Here is a 22,761-nt window from a genome sequence, read left to right on the forward strand (position 1 = left end):
GAACTTTCGAATCGATGCGGGAGCTCATGCCGTTATCCACGCAGCTCTGGCCTGCGGCTCTGGCCCTCCTCTCGTCGTTCCCCATAGTCGGGCAGTGGTGCGGCCCGGCCTCGGGTTGGGCACCATATTAGGACAAGGCGAGGCGGAGGAGCCCTCCGTTCCTTCCGGTTCTGCGCCCCTCGCCTCGCCCTGGGCCCCTCCTACCTGCAGCCCCCGGGGCTCCGCGGGACGAACTGCCGGGCGGAGAACTTGGCTGCCGGGCCCCGCCCCCAGCCTCGGGCCGATCCCCAGAGTGGGCCTGAGGCCGAGCCCTCCCCCACCTGCAGTAGGCTCGCTCGCGGCCTGCCCACCCTTCCCCGCAAGCCGCAGTGGGCTCCCGCCCGCGTCGCCCACCCCCGCGTCCTCCGCGGGGGGCCCGCCCCTGGCCAGTTCCGGGGCGGTTGCTCCACCAACCGGAACTCCCCGCCCCCTCCCGTGGCCTGGGGGCCGTAGGAGGCAGCAGGAGGCTGCAGTGAGGAGGTAGAGGGGGCGGGGGCCGCGTTAGGGGGTCCCCAGAGGACGGGGGCCCCGAAGGCAAGTCACTGGGGCGACCCACAGGAGGGGCCAGCCACTAAACAGGCGCACTTCTGTGCCAGGCACTGAACTGGGCTCTTGACAAGCATCCTTTCATAATCCTCAGAGCATCCCGGGGAGGTAGGTACTATCGTGATCCCCATTTTACAGATTCAGACTTCTTATGGGGAGACAGACCCAGATTTCTTTCGTCCCCATTTTGTAGATGGAAAAACCGAGACTCAGGAAGGCTAAATAACACGTTTGGAGCTACATAACTAGAGAATGGTAAAGGCTGTGCCTGCCTGGCTTACCAGCCCATATTCCTAACCACTGTCAGCGGCCAAGAAAAGGGACCAAGACGGGAGGGGGTGAGAGAAGAAGCTAGGAGGCACAGAGAACAATGAGCGTTGTAAGAATGGGATGTTTGGAGCTTAGAGGCTTAGCCAAACCCGGGAGCAGTAGGACAGAAAAGCATCAGAAAGACAGGGCAAAGACTCAAAACTACCCTGATTCATTCAGATTGCCTCTTGGTAACCGTGGGCAGGTACCCACCCTTACAGAGTCTGAGTTTTCTTATCTGTAAGGTGTAGGTCGCCAGTGTCCCTGCTCATGGGGTTGGGTGAGGAATTCAGTGAGAAGCCAGTAAAGTGTCTGTACCTGGCTTGATGTACAGCGAGTGTCCTGTGAGTAGGAGCTGCGCCATCAACCTTGTAGTTAGGTACCGAAGCCTGGCTTTCTCCTGGAGTCTGTCCCCGGATGGAGGGAGCTCTTGGACTTTTCTCGTGCCAGTTTATCTCCTATCAATGGCTCTCTCCTCTCCAGTTCCACAGGGTCCCATATCCTGGGCCATGAGTGAACTGAAGGACTGCCCCTTGCAGTTCCATGACTTCAAGTCTGTGGACCACCTGAAGGTCTGTCCACGCTACACAGCTGTGCTAGCCCGCTCTGAGGATGATGGCATCGGCATTGAAGAGCTGGACACTCTGCAGCTGGAGCTTGAGACCCTGCTTTCCTCTGCCAGCCGGCGCCTGCGGGTTCTCGAGGCCGAAACCCAGGTGATACTCTACAGAGAGGTTATCACCAGGGGTGGACTGTGTGACAAGTTTCGGGCTAGATCATTGAGTTAGCACCTCCCCGCTGAGGCCCAGGATACAGGAGCTTAGAGACAGGGGTAAGGAGAGACCCACACTGCACTCATGTGATGCATAGAATATGTAAGAACATGCATGATCCTCATAAATTGCAAGATTTCCGATTTGCTAAGCATTTATTGACCCCACCGCACCTCCCCCCCCCCCCCCCGTTATGTTCTGGGTCCTCTGCTAGTCATTAGAGAGAGGTAATGACACTTCTGGCCTTTAGGGAGTTTGCTAACTCAAAGGGGGGGAGAGCAGACAGATACCAGGTGATGTTGTGTTATGGTTAAAAGTACTAGGGAAACTGGATTGAGAAGACCTGGATTTGAATCCTGGCCTAAGCACTTGCTTAGTATTACTTTTTCCTACCTATGTGACTTTGGGAAAGTTGCCTCCTGTCACTGAGCATTGGTTCCCTATCAGCAAACTGGAATGAATAATAGGAGCTACCTCTGAGCTTCTGTGAGGATTAAAAGAGAGGTTTTTTGTTTGTTTGTTTGTTTGTTTTTTGCAAAAGCCTCAGCCCAACTTCTGACACTAAGTATTTCAAATGCTAATTATCGATATTACTCTGATATTTCTGTTTACGACATAAGCATTCCCTGAGCCCTGTGTGCCAGATGCTATGCCAGATCCTGGGGAACAGAGGCAGTTAAAATGAATTTCCTGGTCTCCAGTAGCTTATACTCTAGTTACAAAGACAAGGTATGCTGTTCGTTCCAGTATGATCAAACAACACATTTAGGCCAACAGTTCTACTGGTACAAAGTGTCAGAGACTCAGAGGGGACCAAGAAGCCATTTTAATTGGTCCTCAAAGGATGAATAGTTAATAGTTTCTTGTGGTCCGTGGGAGTGCACTGAAGCTTTTTGAGCAGGGCAAATTCAGTTGTATTTTAGCGTGTAAGAGGCTGGGTAACTGATGAGAAGGCTTCCCAGTTGTGACATTTCAAGTGAAGGTTTACTGGGAGTCTTGTTTGCATTCACCAAAAAGTTACCACCAGCATATTCCAGCGCTGATATGCACTGGGGCATGATCATTAGTTTGACCTAAACACTGTGTGACTGGCTTAGGTGATAGAGGTGAATCAGTCCAGACAAATGGAATGATGAGAAGTGTATGAATGAAGTCCTGTGAAAAGGAACTGAGTTTTGAAGGGTGAGTAGGAGTTTACTAAATGAAAGGGGGATGGATAAATAAAAAAGACCTTGGCATCTTGTCAAGTTCTAAATCCTAATTCTTCATTGGGAGAAAAACTTGTCCTATGACTTCCCTTCTTCCTCTCAGTGATAGTCTCTCGTGAATTTCAGATCCTCACTGACTGGCAGGATAAGAAAGGTGATCGACGATTCCTGAAGTTGGGTCGAGACCATGAGCTCGGAGCTCCCCCAAAACATGGAAAGCCGAAGAAGCAGAAACTGGAAGGGAAGGCGGGACATGGGCCGGGCCCTGGTCCCGGGCGTCCCAAATCCAAAAACCTTCAGCCCAAGATCCAGGAATATGAATTCACTGATGACCCAATTGACGTGCCACGGATCCCCAAGAATGATGCCCCCAACAGGTTCTGGGCCAGAGAGCATAGAGGGGCCTTGGGATTCAGACAGTAGAGGCTGTGGAGGGGCCTAGAGCTGAGGATGGTGGGATAGGAGGTACCCATTCAGGATCTGCTTCTCCCTGCAGGTTCTGGGCCTCTGTAGAGCCCTACTGTGCTGATATCACCAGTGAGGAAGTACGCACACTAGAGGAACTACTGAAACCCCCAGAAGATGAGGCTGAACATTACAAGGTAGAAACCCTGGGCCTCAGTAGACGGGGGTGAGTGAGAGGGCTCAGAGGTGCCTCGGAATCACAGATCCCAAAGTCATGTACCATCTTCCTTCCCCTACTCTACCCCTACTTTGCTTAATCCACCCAGACACCTAGGCTCTAATTCTCGGCTCTCTTCTTACATTGCCTCCTCTACCCCATCCAGATGATCACCACATACATCCTAAAGCATCTACTTCAGTGACACTGTCCTTTGTCCCAACATCTCTATCACCTCTGCTTTGATTCAAGCCCTCATTAGTTTTCACCCAAATAGTCTCTTAATACTTCTCTGCCTCCAGAGGAACTTTGTTTTCTTTCTTTAATATATTAATTTTCTTGTGATGTAAATAAAACAGGTTCCATTAAAGAAAATGTACAAAATACAGAAAACCATCAGGGAGAACTCCAATAGGTCAGCTACTGTGATCGGATGTGACCCAGCCCTGCTCCCACGCATCCCCTGGCTCCCATTACACACAAGGTGGAGTCTAACACCTCGGTCCTTGGTGACTCAGCCCCACGGCCCCCTGCAGCTTCCTCAGCCATGCCCCCTTGTCACTGTTGGATTTACTACCCCACCAAGCACCTTGCCCTCACCCAGGCCCACCAAGGCTCCTTACTAATCCCTGGGCCTCTATACATGCTCTTTTTCCCTTACCAAACTAACATCCTTTAAAACACTGATCCCTTGTTATCTCCACCAAACACTTTTGCAGACTCCCCCCAGAAAGTTTCTCTGTCGTGTGCAACACCTTGACCTACTTCTAGCACTTGAGTTCTTTGAATTTTTAAAAAAATGTATTTGAAATAAAAATTATTTATTTATTAAAAATAAAAATTATATAGGTAGTAGTAAATTTAGGTAATACAAATGAGAGCCTCTTGACGCTAAGGCTCCTGGGTCTCTCTAGGGACAACAGCTGTGACCTGAGATGGTCCACATAGGTATACCATTCTGCACCTGTATCTTGGAGATTATTACGTACTGGCTCCCATGTGTGTCTTAGTTGGTTATGTACCTGTCTCTCTTGCTAGATTGTGAGCATAGAGATTTTTATCTCCTTCATTTCTTCCCACATACACAAGGCACAGACCTCAGCCCTGGGGGTAGGTCCTTGGGAGACAGTAAAGGGATGGATGATGAGCCTATTAGCAGTGCCCAAGTGCACAGAGAGCCCCCACTCACCCTGGGCATGGCTTGCCAGTGCTTACTCATTTTCGGCTGGGTGTCATCTCCCCACAGATCCCACCCCTGGGGAAGCACTACTCCCAACGCTGGGCGCAGGAGGACCTGCTGGAGGAACAGAAGGATGGGGCCCGAGCCGCAGCAGTGGCTGACAAGAAGAAAGGCCTTATGGGGCCACTGACTGAACTGGACACTAAAGGTAGGCCCCTCACCTCCCTGCCCACCCCAGACCAGGACTTGAGTTTGCAGAACTCAGCCCACCTGTCTACCGTTTCTCTGCTCACTTCAGATGTGGATGCCCTGCTGAAGAAGTCTGAGGCCCAGCATGAGCAGCCTGAAGATGGGTGCCCCTTTGGTGCTCTGACGCAGCGCCTCCTACAGGCCCTGGTGGAGGTGAGCACCCTAATTCAAAACAAGGATTATGTTTACTTGCTGTTTTAATGTTTTATTTTGTGTTGAAGTCTATCATGCATTTAGAAAGGTAACGTAGATCTTAAAAATGTATACACTCATAAATATTCACACATGAGCACACTTGTATATCTGGTCTCCTGATCACAAAATAAAGTATCCTGGAGCCCTTCTCATGCCTCTCCCAGACTCTAACCTCACCTAAAAGTAGCCACTACACCACAGTTACTTTTGTCAGCCTTAACCAGTATGCTGGTTAAGGGCTGAGCCCCGTGCAAGGGCTTTCCACACATCCTCTTGTTGGAGGCAAGGACAGTGGCTAGCCCCATGTTGCATACCAGAAGATTGAAGCTCAGAAAAGGGAACTGTTTGCCTGAGGTTGTACAGCCAATAAGTAGAAGCCAGGCTCAAACCACAGGTGCAGAGTCCCTTTCTTTTCTTTTCTTTTTTTTTTTAAATTTTATTTATTTATGATAGGCACACAGTGAGAGAGAGAGAGGCAGAGACATAGGCAGAGGGAGAAGCAGGCTCCATGCACCGGGAGCCCGACGTGGGATTCGATCCCGGGTCTCCAGGATCGCGCCCTGGGCCAAAGACAGGCGCTAAACCGCTGCGCCACCCAGGGATCCCGAGTCCCTTTCTTTATGCCTTCTTTCTTTTTGTCTGGCTTTAGGTACATCTTTTACCTCGTTAAGCCTTAGATTTCCCCCTGGCTCCAACACAGTAGTGTTTTTCTCTCTCATGGAATACTCTGAGCTGGGTTCCAAGTTGGCTGAGGTGGAAGTGAGGGAAGATCTCAGCCCCACACCATCACACAAGGACCCCAGCTATGGGGGCTTTGCCACCCTAAACATGCACTCTGCACAAGGGTCATTCTAGGTGTGATTGCTGCTCCAAGCCCACAGAAAAAGAGCAAGGAAGAATGTGAAGGAAGGTTTATGGGCCATGACTGACTGTGGCTCTTATCTCTTCTGATCACTTTCCACTGGAGAGAATTGGTCACATGACCACATCTGACTACAAGGGAAGCTGGGAAGTATAGTGTAGCTGGGCAGCCATAAGCCTCACTACAGAAAGGTGAGGAATGGCTTTTGGACAGCCAGCAGCTCATGCCGCAGCATACTTAGCACAGTGCCTGGTCAATGCAAACGCTTAGCTCTTCTCTTTACTCTTGTTGAGTGTTATCATTGCTCTTCTGTGCTCCCTTCTTTTGGTATCAGTACAAAAACGGGATTTCTATAATGATCAGAGCTTTCTGGTATCAGTTTGAGAAGGCTTCCCAGAGGATGGGAACAATAAAAGAATATTTCTGTGAAGCCTGAAGACTCTAACTGCAGGTTAGAGAGGAACAAGAAGATGGAAATGCTGTAACTCTTACTCCCTTCATCCCATTCCTGTGGTCTTCTAGGAAAATATCATTTCCCCTATGGAGGACTCTCCTATTCCTGACATGTCTGGGAAGGAATCAGGAGCAGATGGGGCAAGCACCTCTCCCCGTAATCAGAACAAGCCCTTCAGGTGAGTGACAACTCTGTCCATATCCTACTATCTGGCCCCTGTCTCTATTGACTTGGTCACATCCCAGCATGGGGAGGTCTTCATTAAAAGAGTTGAGGGCATTTTGATGAAGCCTGATAAAAGTTTCTTTTTTAAAATATATATGTATATATTTTTAAATATATTATTTATTTATTCATGAGAGACACAGAGAGAGGCAGAGACATAAACAGAGAGAGAAGCAGGCTCCCTACAGGGAGCCCCGATACAGGACTCAATCCCAGGATCCCAGGATCGTGACCTGAGCTGAAGGCAGGTGCTCAACCACTGAGCCACCCAGGCATCCCCCAATGAAAGTTTTAAATATGCAGAAAGACCCAGCATTTCTGCATGCATAGACTTTTTCTTGTTGTTTTAAGATTTTATTTATTTATTCATGAGAGACACAGAGAAAGGCAGAGACATAGGCAGGGGGAGAAGCAGACTCCATGCAAAGAGCCTGATGTGGGACTCGATCCCGGCACCCCGGGATCACACCCTGAGCCAAAAGCAGACACTCAAGCACTGAGCCACCCAGGCGTCCCAGCACGCATAGACTTAAGTACAGGGTTGTTTATCATAGTGTTTTCCATATAGTAAATGACCTAAATGTACATCTGAAGGGGATTGGTTGGATAAAGAGTTGTGACTCCATATGATGAAATAACTTGTAACTATTAATCATCTTAGAGAAACATAGTTAATTGATGTGAAAATCTGTAAACAATAGAGTGCTAAAAGGAGAACATGTCAGTTGAGCATACTAGGGTTTGATCCTGTTTTTACTCAGCATATACTTAAATGTGTGCACATTGGGAAAAAAAATAAAATAATGTGTAATAAAAGATTGGAGAGTGATGCCCAGGTGGCCCAGCGGTTTAGCGCCTGCCTTCGGCCCAGGGCATGATCCTGGAGTCCCAGAATTGAGTCCCACATCGGGCTCCATTCATGGATTCTGCCTATCCCTCTGCCTGTGTCTCTGCCTCTTTCTCTGTGTGTCTCTCATGAATAAATAAAATCTTAAAAAAAAAGAAAAGAAGATTGGAGATAAGGTAACAAAATCTGAAGTATGTATGGTATATAAGGAATATCATATCATAAAATATAATTTTTGTATATGTAACATTAATAGCAAAATAACTAATGTTTTTGATAGTAACATAAAAAGATAGTGGTTCTCTCTAAGTTGTTGGCATTATAGGTTTTTCTATATTCTTTGACAATGGCTATGTGTTGGCTTGTGTTTGAAACAAGACCAGATGTGTCTGTCTCTATATTTTTTCCAGCATATTGAACAATAATTGATATACATCCCTGTGTGAGTTTAAGGTGTACATGTACAAAACACGCACGTGGCCTGATTTACGTGTTTTGTGAAATGATTACCACAATGGGTTCAGCTAACATCTATCTCACATAGATACACGAGGAAGAAAAAGAAAAAAAAATATTTCCCCTTGTGATGTGAACTCTTAAGATTTACACTTTTCATAACTTTCCCTATGTATCATACAGTAGTGTTAGGTACCATCGTCATGTCGTATATGGTATTTTAGGACTTATCTCATAATTGGGAGTTTGTACCTTTTGATCACCTTCCTCCAGTTGTCCTCCCCCCATCCTCTGCTTCTGGTAATGGAAGGTCTGCTCTCTTTTTCTATGAATTTGAGTTTTTTGTTTTTTGATTTTTTTTTTTTTTTTTAGATTCCACATAGAAGTGAGATTGTATGGTATTTGTTATTCTCTCTCTGACTTATTTCACTTAGCATAATGCATTCAGAGTCCATCCATGTTGTCACAATTGGTAGGATTTCCTAATTTTTCTAGTTTGAATAATCTTGTATATATACCACAATTTCTTTATCCATTTGCCCTTCAATGGACATTGAGGTTGCTTTTGTATCTTGACTATTATAAATAATGCTGTGAACATGGGGGTTCAGATATCTTCTCAAGTTAGTTATTTACATTTCCTTTATGCATATTCTCAGAATTGAAGTGGCTTATCGTATGGGAGTTCTGTTGTTAATTCTTTGAGGATCCTCCACATGGTGTTCCACAGTGACTGCACCAGTTTACCTTCCCCAGCAGTGCAGGAGGGTTCCCTTTTCTCCAAATCCTCGCCAACATTTGTGATCTTGTTTTTTTGATGATGGCCATTCTAATAGGCCAGAAGTGATAACTTGTTGTGGTTTTAATTTGCATTTCTCTAATAACTAGGGATGTTGAGCATCTTTTCATATATCTGTTGGCCTTTTGTATATCTTCTTTGGGAAAATGTCTATTGAGGACCTTTGCCCAGTTTTTAATTGAGTGGGTTTATTGCTTTTGAGTTATAGGAGTTCTTTATATATAGTGGATATTAACTTCTCATCAGATACATCATTTGCAAATATTTTTTCCCATTCTGTAAGTTATCTTTCCACTTTGTTGATGATTTCTTTTGCTGTACAGAAGTAGTTTTTTGATGTAGTCCCACTTGTTTATTTTGTTGCTTGTGGTTTAGGTGTCACAGCCAAAGTCATTGCCAAGACCCATCGCATGTCAAGGAGCTTTATTCCTAGATTTTCTTCTAGGAGTTTCATGATTTCAGCCCTTAACATTTTCTCTATATTTTTATACCTAGATAGAGAGGGGGTACCCAAAGAGAAAAGAATGTGTTCACTAACCTTGGAACCTCTCAGGGGTCCCCCATCTAAGGCGGCTCTTGAGCTCAGGATTCCCTTCCTCTGTAGTGTGCCACATACCAAGTCCCTTGAGAGCCGCATCAAGGAGGAGCTGATTGCCCAGGGCTTGTTGGAGTCTGAGGACCGCCCTGCAGAGGACTCAGAGGATGAAGTCCTTGCTGAGCTGCGCAAACGGCAGGCTGAGCTGAAGGCACTCAGTGCCCATAACCGTACCAAGAAGCATGACCTGCTGAGGTGAGTGTGGATGGGTTACATGGCCGGGCGGGGGTGGGGGGGTGCCCTAGGGAGAAGGCCTGGGCCGCTGCCAGTCACCTTCTGGGGGTTTTATAACAGGTTTCCTAAACCTGGCAGGGTTTCCAAATCATCTAGAGAGCCTTTGAAAAAAACATCATTGCCAGGCACCACAGACTCTAGGGCTCAGGCATCTGTGATTGATTTATTTACCTATTTGGAATTGTGGTGGAAAAAAAACATATAAAATTGGCTCTTTAAGCCATTTTTTAGTGTATAGTTCAGTGGTATTACTTATATTCACGTTGTTGTGTGACTTATTTTTTATGCTTATTTTCTTTTTCCCCCAACATACTTTTATGAAAATTTTCATAAATACAGAACATCTGAAGGAGCAGTACAATAAATACCATATACTCTCTAGATTTATCAACTGTTAACAATTTTGTTGGACATCTGTGATTATTATTGGCCCTTCACTGAAATTGTCCAGTATTTTATTATCTGTTATTTAGGTAATTGGTCACAATATCTTTCATTTTATATTGACTACCATCCATCTTGCCCTGTGTTGGTCATGACAAAAGTATAGGTGACATCTGGAGGGAGATTATGGTAGTTGTTTGCCTTTCTGAGGGAAGGTAGAGAAGCAGCCTCATTGGCAAGCTATGTGTCTTCGCTTCACATAGCTCCAACAAGGCAGGACACACATGATTTGGCTGGTTCTGCCTGTCTCTTATACATTGTCCTGGGGGTTAGGAGGAGAGGCAGAGCAAAGGCTTGTGGTCTACAAATGAGCTTTGGTGAAGAGTTACACCATTAAAAAGTGAGGGAACTGCTGACAAGCTGCTAAGGGTGCACTGAGTGCCTACGGGGTACCAGGGGCTTTATATACACCCCCCTGTTGAATCCTCACTACATTCTGGGGGAGAGGTATTTTCCCTGTTTACTAGATAAGGAAGTAAAGGGCCAATGAAGTGAGTACTCTCCTGAAAGTCATACAGCCAGTAAACAACCAAGCTGCAACTTGAGCCCAAGGCTACATGCAAAACCTCTTTCTAGTTCCCTTTCTTGCAAGAGCAAGAAGAGGAGAATAATAGATGAAAGAGGTACTGAGTGAGGTAGAGAAGAGAGAGATGGAGTAAGAGAGAGAAACAAGGATGTGTGGATAGAGGTAGTGGACAGTGAACAAACTGGCTTACGTTGTCAGAAGGCCAGAGTCCAGCCCTCGGTTCTGCTATGGACCAGCTTCAGGGCCTTAAGCAAGGTATCCCCTGGCCTGAGCAGCAGCTTCCCCTTCTGGAAAATTTACAGGTTGGACTAGGGCAGATATCTTAAGCCACCTTCCAGCTCCACTAACAGTGGAATTTATAGGTCAGATTTCATTTACAAGGGTTGGTTTGGCATCTTATGTGCTTCACATAGACTTTAGGCTACCTAGCCCAAGCTTAGGTTGCGCTGGAATTTGGATACTGAAGTGAGCGAGTCTTCTGCTGACATTAGAACACCTTTTAAAGAAGATTGTTTGGAGCCAGCTTCTGTCTTCATATCTACTCACTAGTTGTGGGATCTTGGGGTGTTTTTTACTCTCCTTGACTTCCATTTCATCACTGGTAACATTGGGATAATAGTACCTACCTCATAAGATTGTTATAAGGATTAATTCTACTGACATATTTGAAAGGGCTTAAGATTGTATCTAGCACATAGTACCCTATCAGTGTGGTTCAATAACTTTGCTTTTAGGTATGAAACATTCCACAGTAGTTCCAGCCTGGGGTGGTATGTGTGTTCAGTCTGGAAGAGGGAGGGCGGCCCCATTGTGGAGGTGGGCTTCCCATGGCACCTGGCTGGCTGGTTTCCACAGGCTGGCAAAAGAGGAGGTAAGCCGGCAGGAGCTGAGGCAGCGGGTCCGCATGGCAGACAACGAAGTCATGGACGCCTTCCGGAAGATCATGGCTGCCCGGCAGAAGAAGCGGACCCCAACCAAGAAAGAGAAGGACCAGGCCTGGAAGACTCTGAAGGAACGTGAGAGCATCCTAAAGCTGCTGGATGGGTAGCCCTCACCCCTGATTGCAAGCCTCCTCTCCCTGGCCTGGGGGAAGGAGGGATGAAAAGCCCACTCACTTCCTTCTTGCTGCCTGAACCTCAGGCCTGTGGCTGCCTATTAAATGTCAAATCGCGACAGTCTCTAGAGGACTATGGCCATTCCCTGAGGTCTTTTGGCCTAGCTCTGTACAGTCAGGACATGGGAGGCCTTTCTGGGCTGGCCTGGAGCCCACACTGGGCTTCCCCTCTTTACTGTCCCCCACTCTTACTCCTCTCTCCCCCAAGGACTTCTCCCTTGTGGTTTTGTAAAGTGCAAAGCTAAAAGTAAAGTGACTGCTGTGGTTTTTTAAAAAGCATTCAGAATCCTTGAATGTCTGTTATTGTGCGGTAGAGAAGAACTGGTATGGGTGGCAAAGGAGGGCAAGGGGGCTCTCAGCCTTTGGCAGCTCATTCAGGAATATGTCATTCATTCAGGAACAACTCTATGAGAGTTAGGGGCTGCAGGTTAACAGAATACCCTCGGCTCAAAGTGGATTCACAACAAGGAAGTGTGTTTGTTTGGGCCTTAGTGGTCCTGGGGCAAGGCAGCCTCCAGGGTTGACCAAGCCATCAAAGGTCCAGCTATCTCTGTACTGCCCTCCACAATGTGAGTTTTTGCCTAAAATGGTTTTTCCTCCAGCTGTGCAGCTAGTAGCAGCTGACAGAGGCCAAATTGATATCTAGCACAGAATAGGGCAGGAAGGAGCCAGCTGGCTTTCCTGGCCTACCCAAAAGAGCAAGATGCCTTTCCCAAATACCCTTATGTCTCAGTGGCTCAAGCTAAGTCTCACATGCCCATTCCTGAATGAGTCACTGTGGCAAGGGATGACTCTACTGGGTTTTAAGTAGTGAGAGTGGAGTCTGCTTCCCCACGAAGCCCAGGGCAGTGGGGAGTGATGGGGGAAAGCCAATAAAAATCTAAGTAGGAAGGGGAAATGGATGCTGGATAGTCTACCAATAATGTCCCTTCCACAACCCGGGCAGAAAACGAGGTCCAGCTGATACAGATGAGCAAATGTGCTCTCATCCCTGCCTCAGGTTGTTCCCAGACTAGACACCGGAGCAGGGACGGGAGGGTTCCCTGAGGAAGTGACCTGTGAACTGAGCCATAAAGAAAGATGGTAAGGACGGCCAACATTCTGGTATGCCCAACACTTCTGTTAAGAGAATTGCCCCATCCCCATTCCATGTGGCTCTTGTGGGACTGTCAAAGTTGAATGGATACATGATCCCAGCTTGGCCAGTCACACCACCCTATTCTTTAGTCATGACAGTTGGTCCAAAAAATGGACATGTGACTTGAGCTTGGACGATCAGAGGCCTTCCATGAGCTTACTGTCTTGATGAAGAGAAAGGAGGGTTTGTCTTTTGGATCAAAGACCTTAGAATGTAATCTTAGACTACCTTCTGACCCACTCTGTTGCCATGTGGAAGAACCTGCCTGAGAATGAAACCAATTCAGAAGAGCAGAGCCACGAGATGGGGAAGGAGATAAAGTGCTCATGATATAGCTGAAGCCTCATCCTCCTGGACCTCCCAATTACATCAGCCCACAAATACTTTTTTTGGCTTAAGCTAGTTCCCCTTTGGAGTTTCATTATTTATCAACTAAAAAAAGGCTTGACTGATAAAAGTGGACTTCGGCAAAAAAGAAGGCTGGAGTGGAGTTCTGAGAGGACACCAGAGGCCCTGCCTCCCACTAGGTGCAGAGCCTAGCCACTCAGAAAAGACACCTACACCTAATTTCATCAATGAATTTGATCAATGAATTAAGGAAATTAAGTGCTCAGTATATGTTAGCTCTGTGCCAGGCACAGTTCTAAACTTGCTAAGTTACCAAATCTTCTCAGCTACCCCATTAGGTAGGTACTAGTAACATCCCATTCACAGGTGAGGAAACTGAGTCTTGGGTGATTACATACTTTGCTTGATCAAACAATTGTTAAGTGGTTGAGCCAAGATCCAAACAGTCTATCTTATTTACAGACAGAGCTCCTTTATTATGGAACTCATTGGGACCCCACCTCCTTACATCTCTATGAATGGTACTCCTAGGTTTGGGCACTGGATAACCTGTGCAGCCATACATGGCAGCTCTGCTTGCAGACCCTTGCTTCTGACTAACCATTCACTTCCATGTTCATTATTAAGCCAGACCATAAGAAAGGTAGGCATCATTGGTAGAGAGTTCCAGGAGCAGAGACAGTTGTGTGGAGGAAGTAGAATGAGAGTTGAGATCCCCAAATTAGGTAGAATTGTGAGAGAGGAAGGCAAGTATTAAAAATATAAGGAAGAACCTAGAGGCACCTGAGCAGCTCAGTTGGTTAAGCGTCTGACTCCTGATCTCAGCTCAGGTCTTGGTCTCAGGGTTGTAAGTTCAAGCCCTGTGCTGGGCTCCGTGTTGGGCATGGAGCCTACTTAAAAAAACAAAACCAAAAACCTTGAAGCCTGAGTGGTGCTAATGCATTAGGGAAGAGACTTTCAAGGATCAGTTGAGAGACACTAGTTATTCTCTATTGCACACCTACTATTTGGATGGTGCTGTGCTGGGCTGTCTACTCTCATGTTTTATTTATTTGATGCTCACCACACACCCACAAGGTAAGTAGAAATATTTCCACCCTGCAGAAGAGGACACTGAAGCTCAAAGAGTACAATGCCTTCTGAGACTACACAACGTTGGTTCAGGAACAGCTCAGCTAGCACCATCCCTGAGTTGACAACCACAGTGGGCCAGGGAGTCCCCCCCCCCTTTTTTTTTTTTTTTTTGAAGATTTTATTTATCCATGAGAGACACAAAGAGAAAGGCAGAGACACAGGCAGAGGGAAAAGCAGGCTCCACACAGGGAGCCCAATGTGGGACTCAATCCTGCAAGTCCAGGATCACACCCCGGGCTGAAGGCAGGGATAAACCAATGAGCCACCCAGGCGTCCCTAGGGAGTCCCCTTTTTTTTTTTTAAGATTTTATTTATTTATTCATAGAGACAGGCAGAGACACAGGCAGAGGGAGAAGCAGGCATCATACAGAGAGCCTGATGTGGGACTCCATCCAGGGTCTCCAGGATCACACCCTGGGCTGCAGGCGGCGCTAAACCTCTGCGCCACCCGGGCTGCCCAGGAGTCCCTTCTTAAGGCCACATCTGTGTCTGCTGGAGTCAAAGGAGGCCTCCATTACAGTGTTTGGAGGAAGCTGGGTTCCCTGTGAGGAGGGGGAGAGTAGTTCCAGCATCTCAAGCCTACAATTCAATTTGAAATAACCCTGACACCTTATCACTAGTTTGGTGGAAAAAACTTTTTGTGTCCTGGCCCTGAGAGGCATCCACCATCATTGTTTCTCCAGTGTCCCAAATGTCTTATAACTGACTTTCGGAAACAACAGGATGCATTTAAGAATAGGGAGGATTGGGTGGAGGTTAAGCCCTGATGTCAGAAATGGGTCAGGAACTCAGCTGGGAATCCAGCGTGGGTCCTCAGCCCCTGCCAACTCCTGAGCACTTTGGGGGTGAGGGGGTTGACTTGATGGATGCTGGGTCCCAGTTAACTCCTGTAAGAAGGAAATGATGGCTGGCAAAGGAACTTTGTGGCAACATGGTCAGAGTATAGATTCCCTTCCTGCTCTGGAGCTCAGGACTCAATGGAGAAAACGAGACACAAATGAACCATAACTCACTTGTTCATGTACTAACTCACTTATCATTTCTTCTCTTCACTCACTTCCTTCTTTTATTCATTCCATCTACTTGCCTCCCTTTCCTCATTCATACTTTTGTTTCCTCACTCAGTGAGCCTGTTGCCATGGCTGAGAGCTCTGTAGTCACCTAAGGCTCCAGAAACAGGGAGACAGCTGGAAAGACAATCAAAACACAAGGCAATAAGAGGAATAATGGAAGAATGTACAAAGTCTGCAAGGACCCGGGAGCACAGAATGCTTTAATAACAGTTTAGAAGGTCAGGAAAAGCTTCAGGGAGGTTGTGGAAAGGAAGTTACCAGGCAGAAGACATTGCAGACAAAAGGAACAGTGAGGCACAGAGGTGTGAACAGCTGGCCTGCTTAGAGAGAGGTGAGAACATCACTGTGGCTGGAGCCCTAGGTGTGTGTGGGGGGAGGGGAAGGACAAATGATGAAGCTGGAAAGTAGGTTGAAACCAGGCTAGCTGTGAATGTCAGGTTAAGGAGCGTGGGCTTTATTCTCAAGGTCAGTGGTTTTCTAAGTGTGGTCCTTGAGAGGGTCTGGCTAGCTCAGTCAACAGAACATGTGACTCTTGATCTCAGGGTTGTGAGTTCGAGCCCCACATTGGGTGTAGAGATTACTTATAAATAAAATCTTAAACAAAAAGAAGTGTGGTCCTTGGGCCAGCAGCAACAGGATCACCTGGCAACTTACTAAAGATGCAAAATCTTAGGTCCTAGACCTACTGAATCAGAAACTCTGGGATGGGGGATGGGCTCCAGTCATCTCTGTTTTAACATGCTCTCCAGGTGACTCCTGATTCATATTAAAGTTTGAGAATCACTTTTGTACATAGTAGGGACTCAGGAGTGGTGTGTGAGCAGAGGAGTGCCGTAATAGCGCTCTGAATTGGGAAGCACCCTGATAGCACCATGGAAACCAGACTGATTAGAGGAGGTGAGAGTGAAATAGGGCAGACTGGAGTGCGATCATGTGCAAAGAAATACATCTGAGACGGTGGATGCTGCAGAAACTGGTAGATGTCCTCCAAAACCTGTTCTCCCTCAATAGTTAATAGAACCTCTGATTTTTAATGGGACATATGCCTCAAAGACTAAATACCCTAGCTTCTTTTGCAGTTAGGTGTGATCATGTAATGAAGTTTTGGCCAATAGGGTGTGAGTGGAAGAAACGTGTGTAACAATGAGGTCATGAGTCTCAAGGGGTGTATGCCTTCCATGTTCCCATTTGCCTCTGGCTGGGATGAGACATGGTGGCAAGCCATCCTGAAGCATGTGGTCAGAGCATGTGGTCATGTCCTCATGGGAACAATGAGCAACAAGGTAAGAAGAAGCCAGGATCCCTCTTACCTTATAGTCATCATACCAGCCTCAGACTACTGATGATGGCCAGACTGGTATACACTTCCATTTTATTTAAATCACAACTATTGGGGATCCCTGGGTGGCTCAGCAGTTTAGCACCTGCCTTTGGCCCAGGACGTGATCCTGGAGTCCAAGGATCGAGTCTCACGTCAGGCTCCCTGCATGGAGCCTGCTTCAACCTCTGCCGTGTCTCTGTGCCTCTCTCTCTCTCTGTGTCTCTCATGAATAAATAAAAAAATAAATATTTTTAAAAAATCACAACTATTTTGAGTGTCTATTAGGGAAACCAAATCTATATTTTAGCTGCAACAGTAGAACAAATACTCTCTTCAAAATGTACCCGATTCCTTCCTTTCTCTCCTCCCTCCCTCTCTGTTCTTTTTCTTCCTTATTTCCTTACCTCCCTCCCTTCCTCTCTCCCTCCTTTGCTTGCTTGCTTGCTTTTTCTTTTTTCCCTTCTTTCCTTCCTCAAAAGAATTTTGAGAAAGCTCATAATTGAGGATGTGTACAGTGAATTTCATGAAATACAAATATAAAATTAATCCCATCAGGTTTAATGGAACTGCTGTCATTAAGCATCAGATTAACTCTAAGCTTCCTGGAAGCCAAGACAAAATGGAGATAAGATGAAGTCTTAGAACATCCGGTATCAGAGAAAAGGGCATCTCCCAGTTTTCCTGACCAAAAGTTGCATAATTTCTCATGCTGGAGAAATTTCTCCACTGGATTCATATATTGATAATATTCTCCATAAATTTGACAGCAAGTGGAGATTGAGTTTCACACGGCGATTTCTTTCTTTTTCTTTCTTTCCTTTCTTTCTTCCCTTTCTTTTTCTTTCTTTCTTTCTTTCTTTCTTTCTTTCTTTCTTTCTTTCTTTCTTTCTTTCTTTCTTAATTTATTTATTTATTTATTTATTTATTCATTCATTCATTCATTCATTCATTCATGAGAGACACGGAGAGGGAGAGAGGCAGAGACACAGGCAGAGGGAGAAGCAGGCTCCATGCAGGAAGCCCAAAGTGGGACTCGATCCCAGGTCTCCAGGATCACTCCCTGGGCCAAAGGTAATGCTAAACCGCTGAGCCACCCAGACTGTCCAGCATTTTACATGAATTTTTGTATTTGTTCCTCTCAATAACTCTATGTCAGAGCAGGCAAGAACATTACCCTGTTTTACAGATGAGGAAACTAGGATGCAGAAAGGGGAAGAGCCAGATCAGATAGCTGGTGGGGAACCAGTTTTGTAAGCCAGTTTTGTAGACTCTAGAGGCCCCATTCTAAGTGTCCCTCTCTGGGCCTGCCAGCACCACCACATACAAAATTATAGGTTGATTATCAGAGAAAAGCATAAGAATCATTGCCCTAGAATATGCCTGTGTTAGCCAAGAGAAATCAGTGAGACCTGGTAAATATTAGGGAGACCTCTGAACCTCCTGAGATGGGCTGCTCCTGACTAGAATGGAAGAGAAGTAGGGGTAGGCACCATGGGGGCAGACAGGAAACCCCAAATTTGGAGCTTGACTAGAACACGTGGGGCTTCAAGAATGGAAGGAAAAATAATATTTAAAGCAGCTGTTTAAAAAAAAAAAGCAGCTGTTTCAGGGTAGCCAATGTCTATAAAAGGAGACGAAAACTCCCCTCTTCTGTCTCATTTCTTACTGAGCATCTATTATGCAACAGGTACATGCTGAAAACTCAAGTGACAATGAAGGAACTAGCCTACTGGCTGAAAGGCACTTTCTGTCTCATTCTCAGAATAACCCCACAAAGTTTTAGGTATGCTTATCAATATGATTATGCCTGGTCATAGAAGAAGAAACTGAGGCTCAGAACAGTGAAATGATTTGTCCAAGGTCCCATAGCTGGTAAGGATTAGAGACTGAGTTTGAAGCCTGGTCTCGCATACCCCAAAATTTCTTTTAATTTACCATCACTGTTTCAATAGTAGGACAGAAAAGAATTGGTGGATATGACATTTAAATCCATTCTATTTCTTTGTTATTTTTAAAATAAAGCTTTAAAAACTGAACACCAAGTTGGTACACTCCCACCATCTTTTGGCACTATATATATATATATATTATTTTTAAGATTTTATTTATTCATGAGAGACAGAGAGAGAGAGTCAGAAACAGGCAGAGGGAGAAGCAGACTTCCACAGGGAGCCCGATGTGGGACTCGACTCCAGGATCAGGCTCTGAGCCAAAGGCTCAAAGCCACCCAGGCATCCCTGGCATAAATTTTTTTTAAGATTTTATTTATTTATTCATGATAGACATAGAGAGAGACTGAGGCAGAGACACAGGCAGGGAGAGAAGCAGGCACCATGCTGGAGCCCGACGTGGGACTCGATCCCAGGACTCCAGGATCGCGCCTTGGGCCAAAGGCAGGCGCTAAACCGCTGAGCCACCCGGGGATCCCACTCTGGTATAATTTTTTTTTTCCTGGCATAATTTTAAAAATTTTTTTAAAAGTGACTTTGTGAGGCATGCCTGGGTAGCTCAGCGGTTGAGCATCTGCCTTTGGCTCAGAGCGTGATCCTGGAGTCCCGGGATTGAGTCCCACATCAGGCTCCCTGTGGGAAGTCTGCTTCTCCCTCTGCCTGTTTCTGACACTCTCTCTCCCTTTCTCTCTCTCTCTCTCTCTCTCTCTCTCTCGTGAATAAATAAATAAAATCTTAAAAAAAATAAAAATGATTTTGTGATCATAAAGTTTGAGCATATTCAACAAAGTTGAGAGAATACAGACATATAGAGAGAAGTAGAAGAAAAAAACCAAAATCAGATAATTTGGGGGCCATTATTATCATTTGTGGTGTACCTCTCCACTCTTTGCTATGAATAATGTATGGTTTGTGTACCTGCTTAACATTATAAGCATATTTTTCCTTTTATTAAGTAGGTTGTATTACTGTCAGTTTACCAACTGTGAAGTTTTACATCTCATAAGCATACCTTATGTTTTTAAATCATTCCCTTCTTGGTGATTTCTTCTAAATTTTGCTGTTAGAAAAATATTTCTTCAAATATCTTGGGGCATATAGCTTTGTCTTAATTTAGGACTGTTTCCCTGAAATTAATTCCCAGAAGAGGAATGCCTGGGTCAAAGGCCTGGACATTATTTAAGCCCCTGATGCATATTGCCAAATGGCTTTCCAGAAGATTTTAGCAAGTCATTTTCCCACCAGAAATGTAGAAGCATCCATTGCTCACACTGACAACAGTCTTTGGTGTCAACAGTTTTTTAAACTTCAAAATTGAAAGGCTATAAATGGCCTTTTAGTTTGCACTGCTTTGATTACTTGTGAGGTAGAAAATGTCCCGTGTTTATTGTGTTTTGTCTCTAATGAGCAGTTTTGGGGTTCTTAGTCTGTTTGTGATCAATGTTAGGTTTTCTTCACATACTAGAAATATGAACCCATTGTGTATAAGACGTTTCCCCAGTCTGAAGTGTGCCTTTTAATGCTGGATATGATTCTGGAGTAGGGTAGGAGTTTTTTGTTTGTTTCCAGCAATAGAAGTTAAAGAATGTTTTTTTTTTCCTGTTTTGTAAATAACCATGTCCATCTTTTCCATAAGAATTCTTCCATATTTAGGGCACCTGGGTAGGTCCGTGGGTTAAGCATCTGATTTCAACTTAGGTCATGATCTCAGGTCCTGGGATTGAGCCCTGCATTGGTCTCCCCAGTCAGCGGGGAGTCTACTTGTCTGTCTCCTTCTCCCTTTGCCCCTCCCCCTGCTCCTGCTCTCCCTCTCTCTCTCAAATAAAAATCTTAAAAAAAAAAGAAAGAATTTTTCCATTTTCTCTAATCTTAGAAAACCATTTGCCTGCCCTTCCAGTGTCAGGTTCAAGAATTGATGGAGATGTCTGAACTGTTTTGTCATCTTTTTAATAACAAAGAGGAGAAGAGGATTATTTCCTTTTATCCTTCATATATTTGATTTTCTTTGACTTTTTGTTTTAGTACCTTGAAATATGCTCACTGAGGGTGGGGACTGTAGGAGGAAGTGTGAATATGTATGTGTCCCAAAACGTCTGGAGGAATACATACCAAAAATACTAATACTGATTATTCCTGATTGATGGGAGTGGGGCTGGGATGGATTTGTTATTCATGCCTGGCCAGCACCCTTATTTCCTTTTGGCAAGATATCCCTCTTCATCCCATGGTATGGCTGCCCATGACAGTACATTTGCCCCATATAGTATCCCATTTCCCTGGCAATAGTTTGTTTGGGGCCAAGCAGTAGGCATTTTGCTCTAGCAGACCTCATCAGAGTCCTCCTTCCCTGAGACTGGTATATGAGACCCAGAGCCAAACTGGGTATGCCTCTCCTGCTGGGTTCATTTGGAAAGATGGGTCTACCTCACATCATGTTTTCTGCCAGGCAGAGAGATCACTCTGAAGAGGAAGGGAAGCCAACAGGCAGAGAAACTGAGGCAATGAGGCAAGGAGGGATGCAAGAAAGCAAATCCTATGAGTACTGTGTCTCCAGTTCCAGTCTCCAAGACCCTGATCCATGGTGTTTTTTGTTCAATCTTGCAATCAGCTATTGTGAGCCACAGGTTCCTCTTCGGTAAAGCTGGCTTAGGTTGGGATTCTGTTACTTGGCAAGTGAAAGAATCTGATAAGATTTCTTATTTAATATCAGAAATATTTTTTTCAGAAATATTTTTTTAAAAAGACAGAGAATGTGTTTGTTAAGAAAAAGAAAGTATAAGTGCACTCAGACATGCTCAAAAGCCTGCAAAATGTAAAACAGAGCATAAAAGTTGTACAAGTCCTCAGGACAGAGGCCACCTTATCACCTTAGGATCGTTGTCAATGAGATAAGCAGGAATTTGCGGTCAAACAATTCTAGCTAAATAGGTGGGTGTAGGGGAGAGTAGGGGCTCAGCCCTGGGCAGGAAATGTGATTTTCCATGGACTAGGAAGTCTAAGATACTGAGATTCAGAGCAAGGAAATTGTCCCTTACTCCCTTGCCTCTGGATAAATCAGATGCCTTCTCTGAGCCTCAGATTACATTAAGTCTAACTCTCATATTTGAACCCTTACAATATTCCAGGCACTTCACATTCATTATCTCATGGAATTCTCAGGAGAATTCTAAGTTGGTCATCTATATTCTCATATTCGAGATGAAAAAACTGAGTCTCAGAGAGGTGAAGTGTGACTCAAATAAGCCAGTCTTTAAAGGCCTTCTAGGAACCTCAGCCATCATCCTCTCCATCTGTAATATGGGCACAGTACATCGACCATCCCTGACCTAGTCCCAAGGATAAGAGAGGTAAAAGTCAGTTGAAACTGAGTTGGGGTAAGCATTGCCCTTTTCCTTTGTCCCACTGGAAAATGCAGAAATTTGGGCAGTGGGAGGTGATGGAGGTGGAGTGGAGGTCACAGCAATGTGCCTTCTCTAATTGGCCCCAGTCAAGCCCCACCCTACTTCCTTTGAGCTGCTCCCCTCTTCCCCTGCACCAGATTTCTTCCCAAGGAAAACCTTGTGCAAGAGGACCTCGGTCAGGTCCCTTGGCCCCTGCCTGCACCCCAGGAGCAGTTTGTGCTCCTCCCTTACCCCAAACCTGGCCCCTAGCCATCAGCCCCTGGCACTGACCCAGTCACATGGCACTTTGGTCTTTGGCTTGCTTCCTCCAGGATCCTGATTTAACTCTCCCTCCTCCCTTCCCCTCTCCATAGCAGTGCCTTGGGGCACCACACCTATTTTGAGGGGCTGGTGCAGGGCACTGGCCCAGGGACACTGCAGGGTCTACAGGTCTGTTTTCCTCCTGCCTGTCAACTGGGGCCACCACCCTATAACTTTCTTTCACCACCCTATAACTTTCTTTCACCCATTCTTTTCACTGTCTACTCTTGCTTTGCCCTTTCTCTACCCTCCACCCCGCCCCCTTCAGTCTCCTGAGCCCTTTTGAGGGCCTAATTCCCTTCTGGGCACTGGGGGGAAGGTGGGGAGACAGAGCCCAAGATCCCCAAGGGAGCTCCCAGAACTGGTTTGAAACTCCACAAACGACTGGTGGAACCGGCCAGACTCTGGCATCGCACAGAC

General features: G+C 45.8%; 1 protein-coding gene across 1 annotated transcript; it reads left to right on the top strand.

The window, feature by feature from the left end:
• Positions 1-557: 557 nt before the first annotated feature.
• Positions 558-11,956, top strand: TADA3 (transcriptional adaptor 3). Its single transcript, XM_055344447.1, has 9 exons — positions 558-693; positions 1,378-1,610; positions 3,002-3,252; positions 3,372-3,477; positions 4,744-4,885; positions 4,976-5,079; positions 6,506-6,615; positions 9,369-9,554; positions 11,419-11,956. Exons 2-9 carry the CDS (start codon positions 1,404-1,406, stop codon positions 11,609-11,611), a joined length of 1,299 nt encoding a protein of 432 aa, XP_055200422.1. The 5' UTR covers positions 558-693; positions 1,378-1,403; the 3' UTR covers positions 11,612-11,956.
• Positions 11,957-22,761: the final 10,805 nt, after the last annotated feature.

The sequence above is a fragment of the Nyctereutes procyonoides genome, unplaced genomic scaffold (assembly GCF_905146905.1).
Source record: "Nyctereutes procyonoides isolate TBG_1078 unplaced genomic scaffold, NYPRO_anot_genome, whole genome shotgun sequence".
Classification (NCBI taxonomy): Eukaryota; Metazoa; Chordata; class Mammalia; order Carnivora; family Canidae; genus Nyctereutes; species Nyctereutes procyonoides.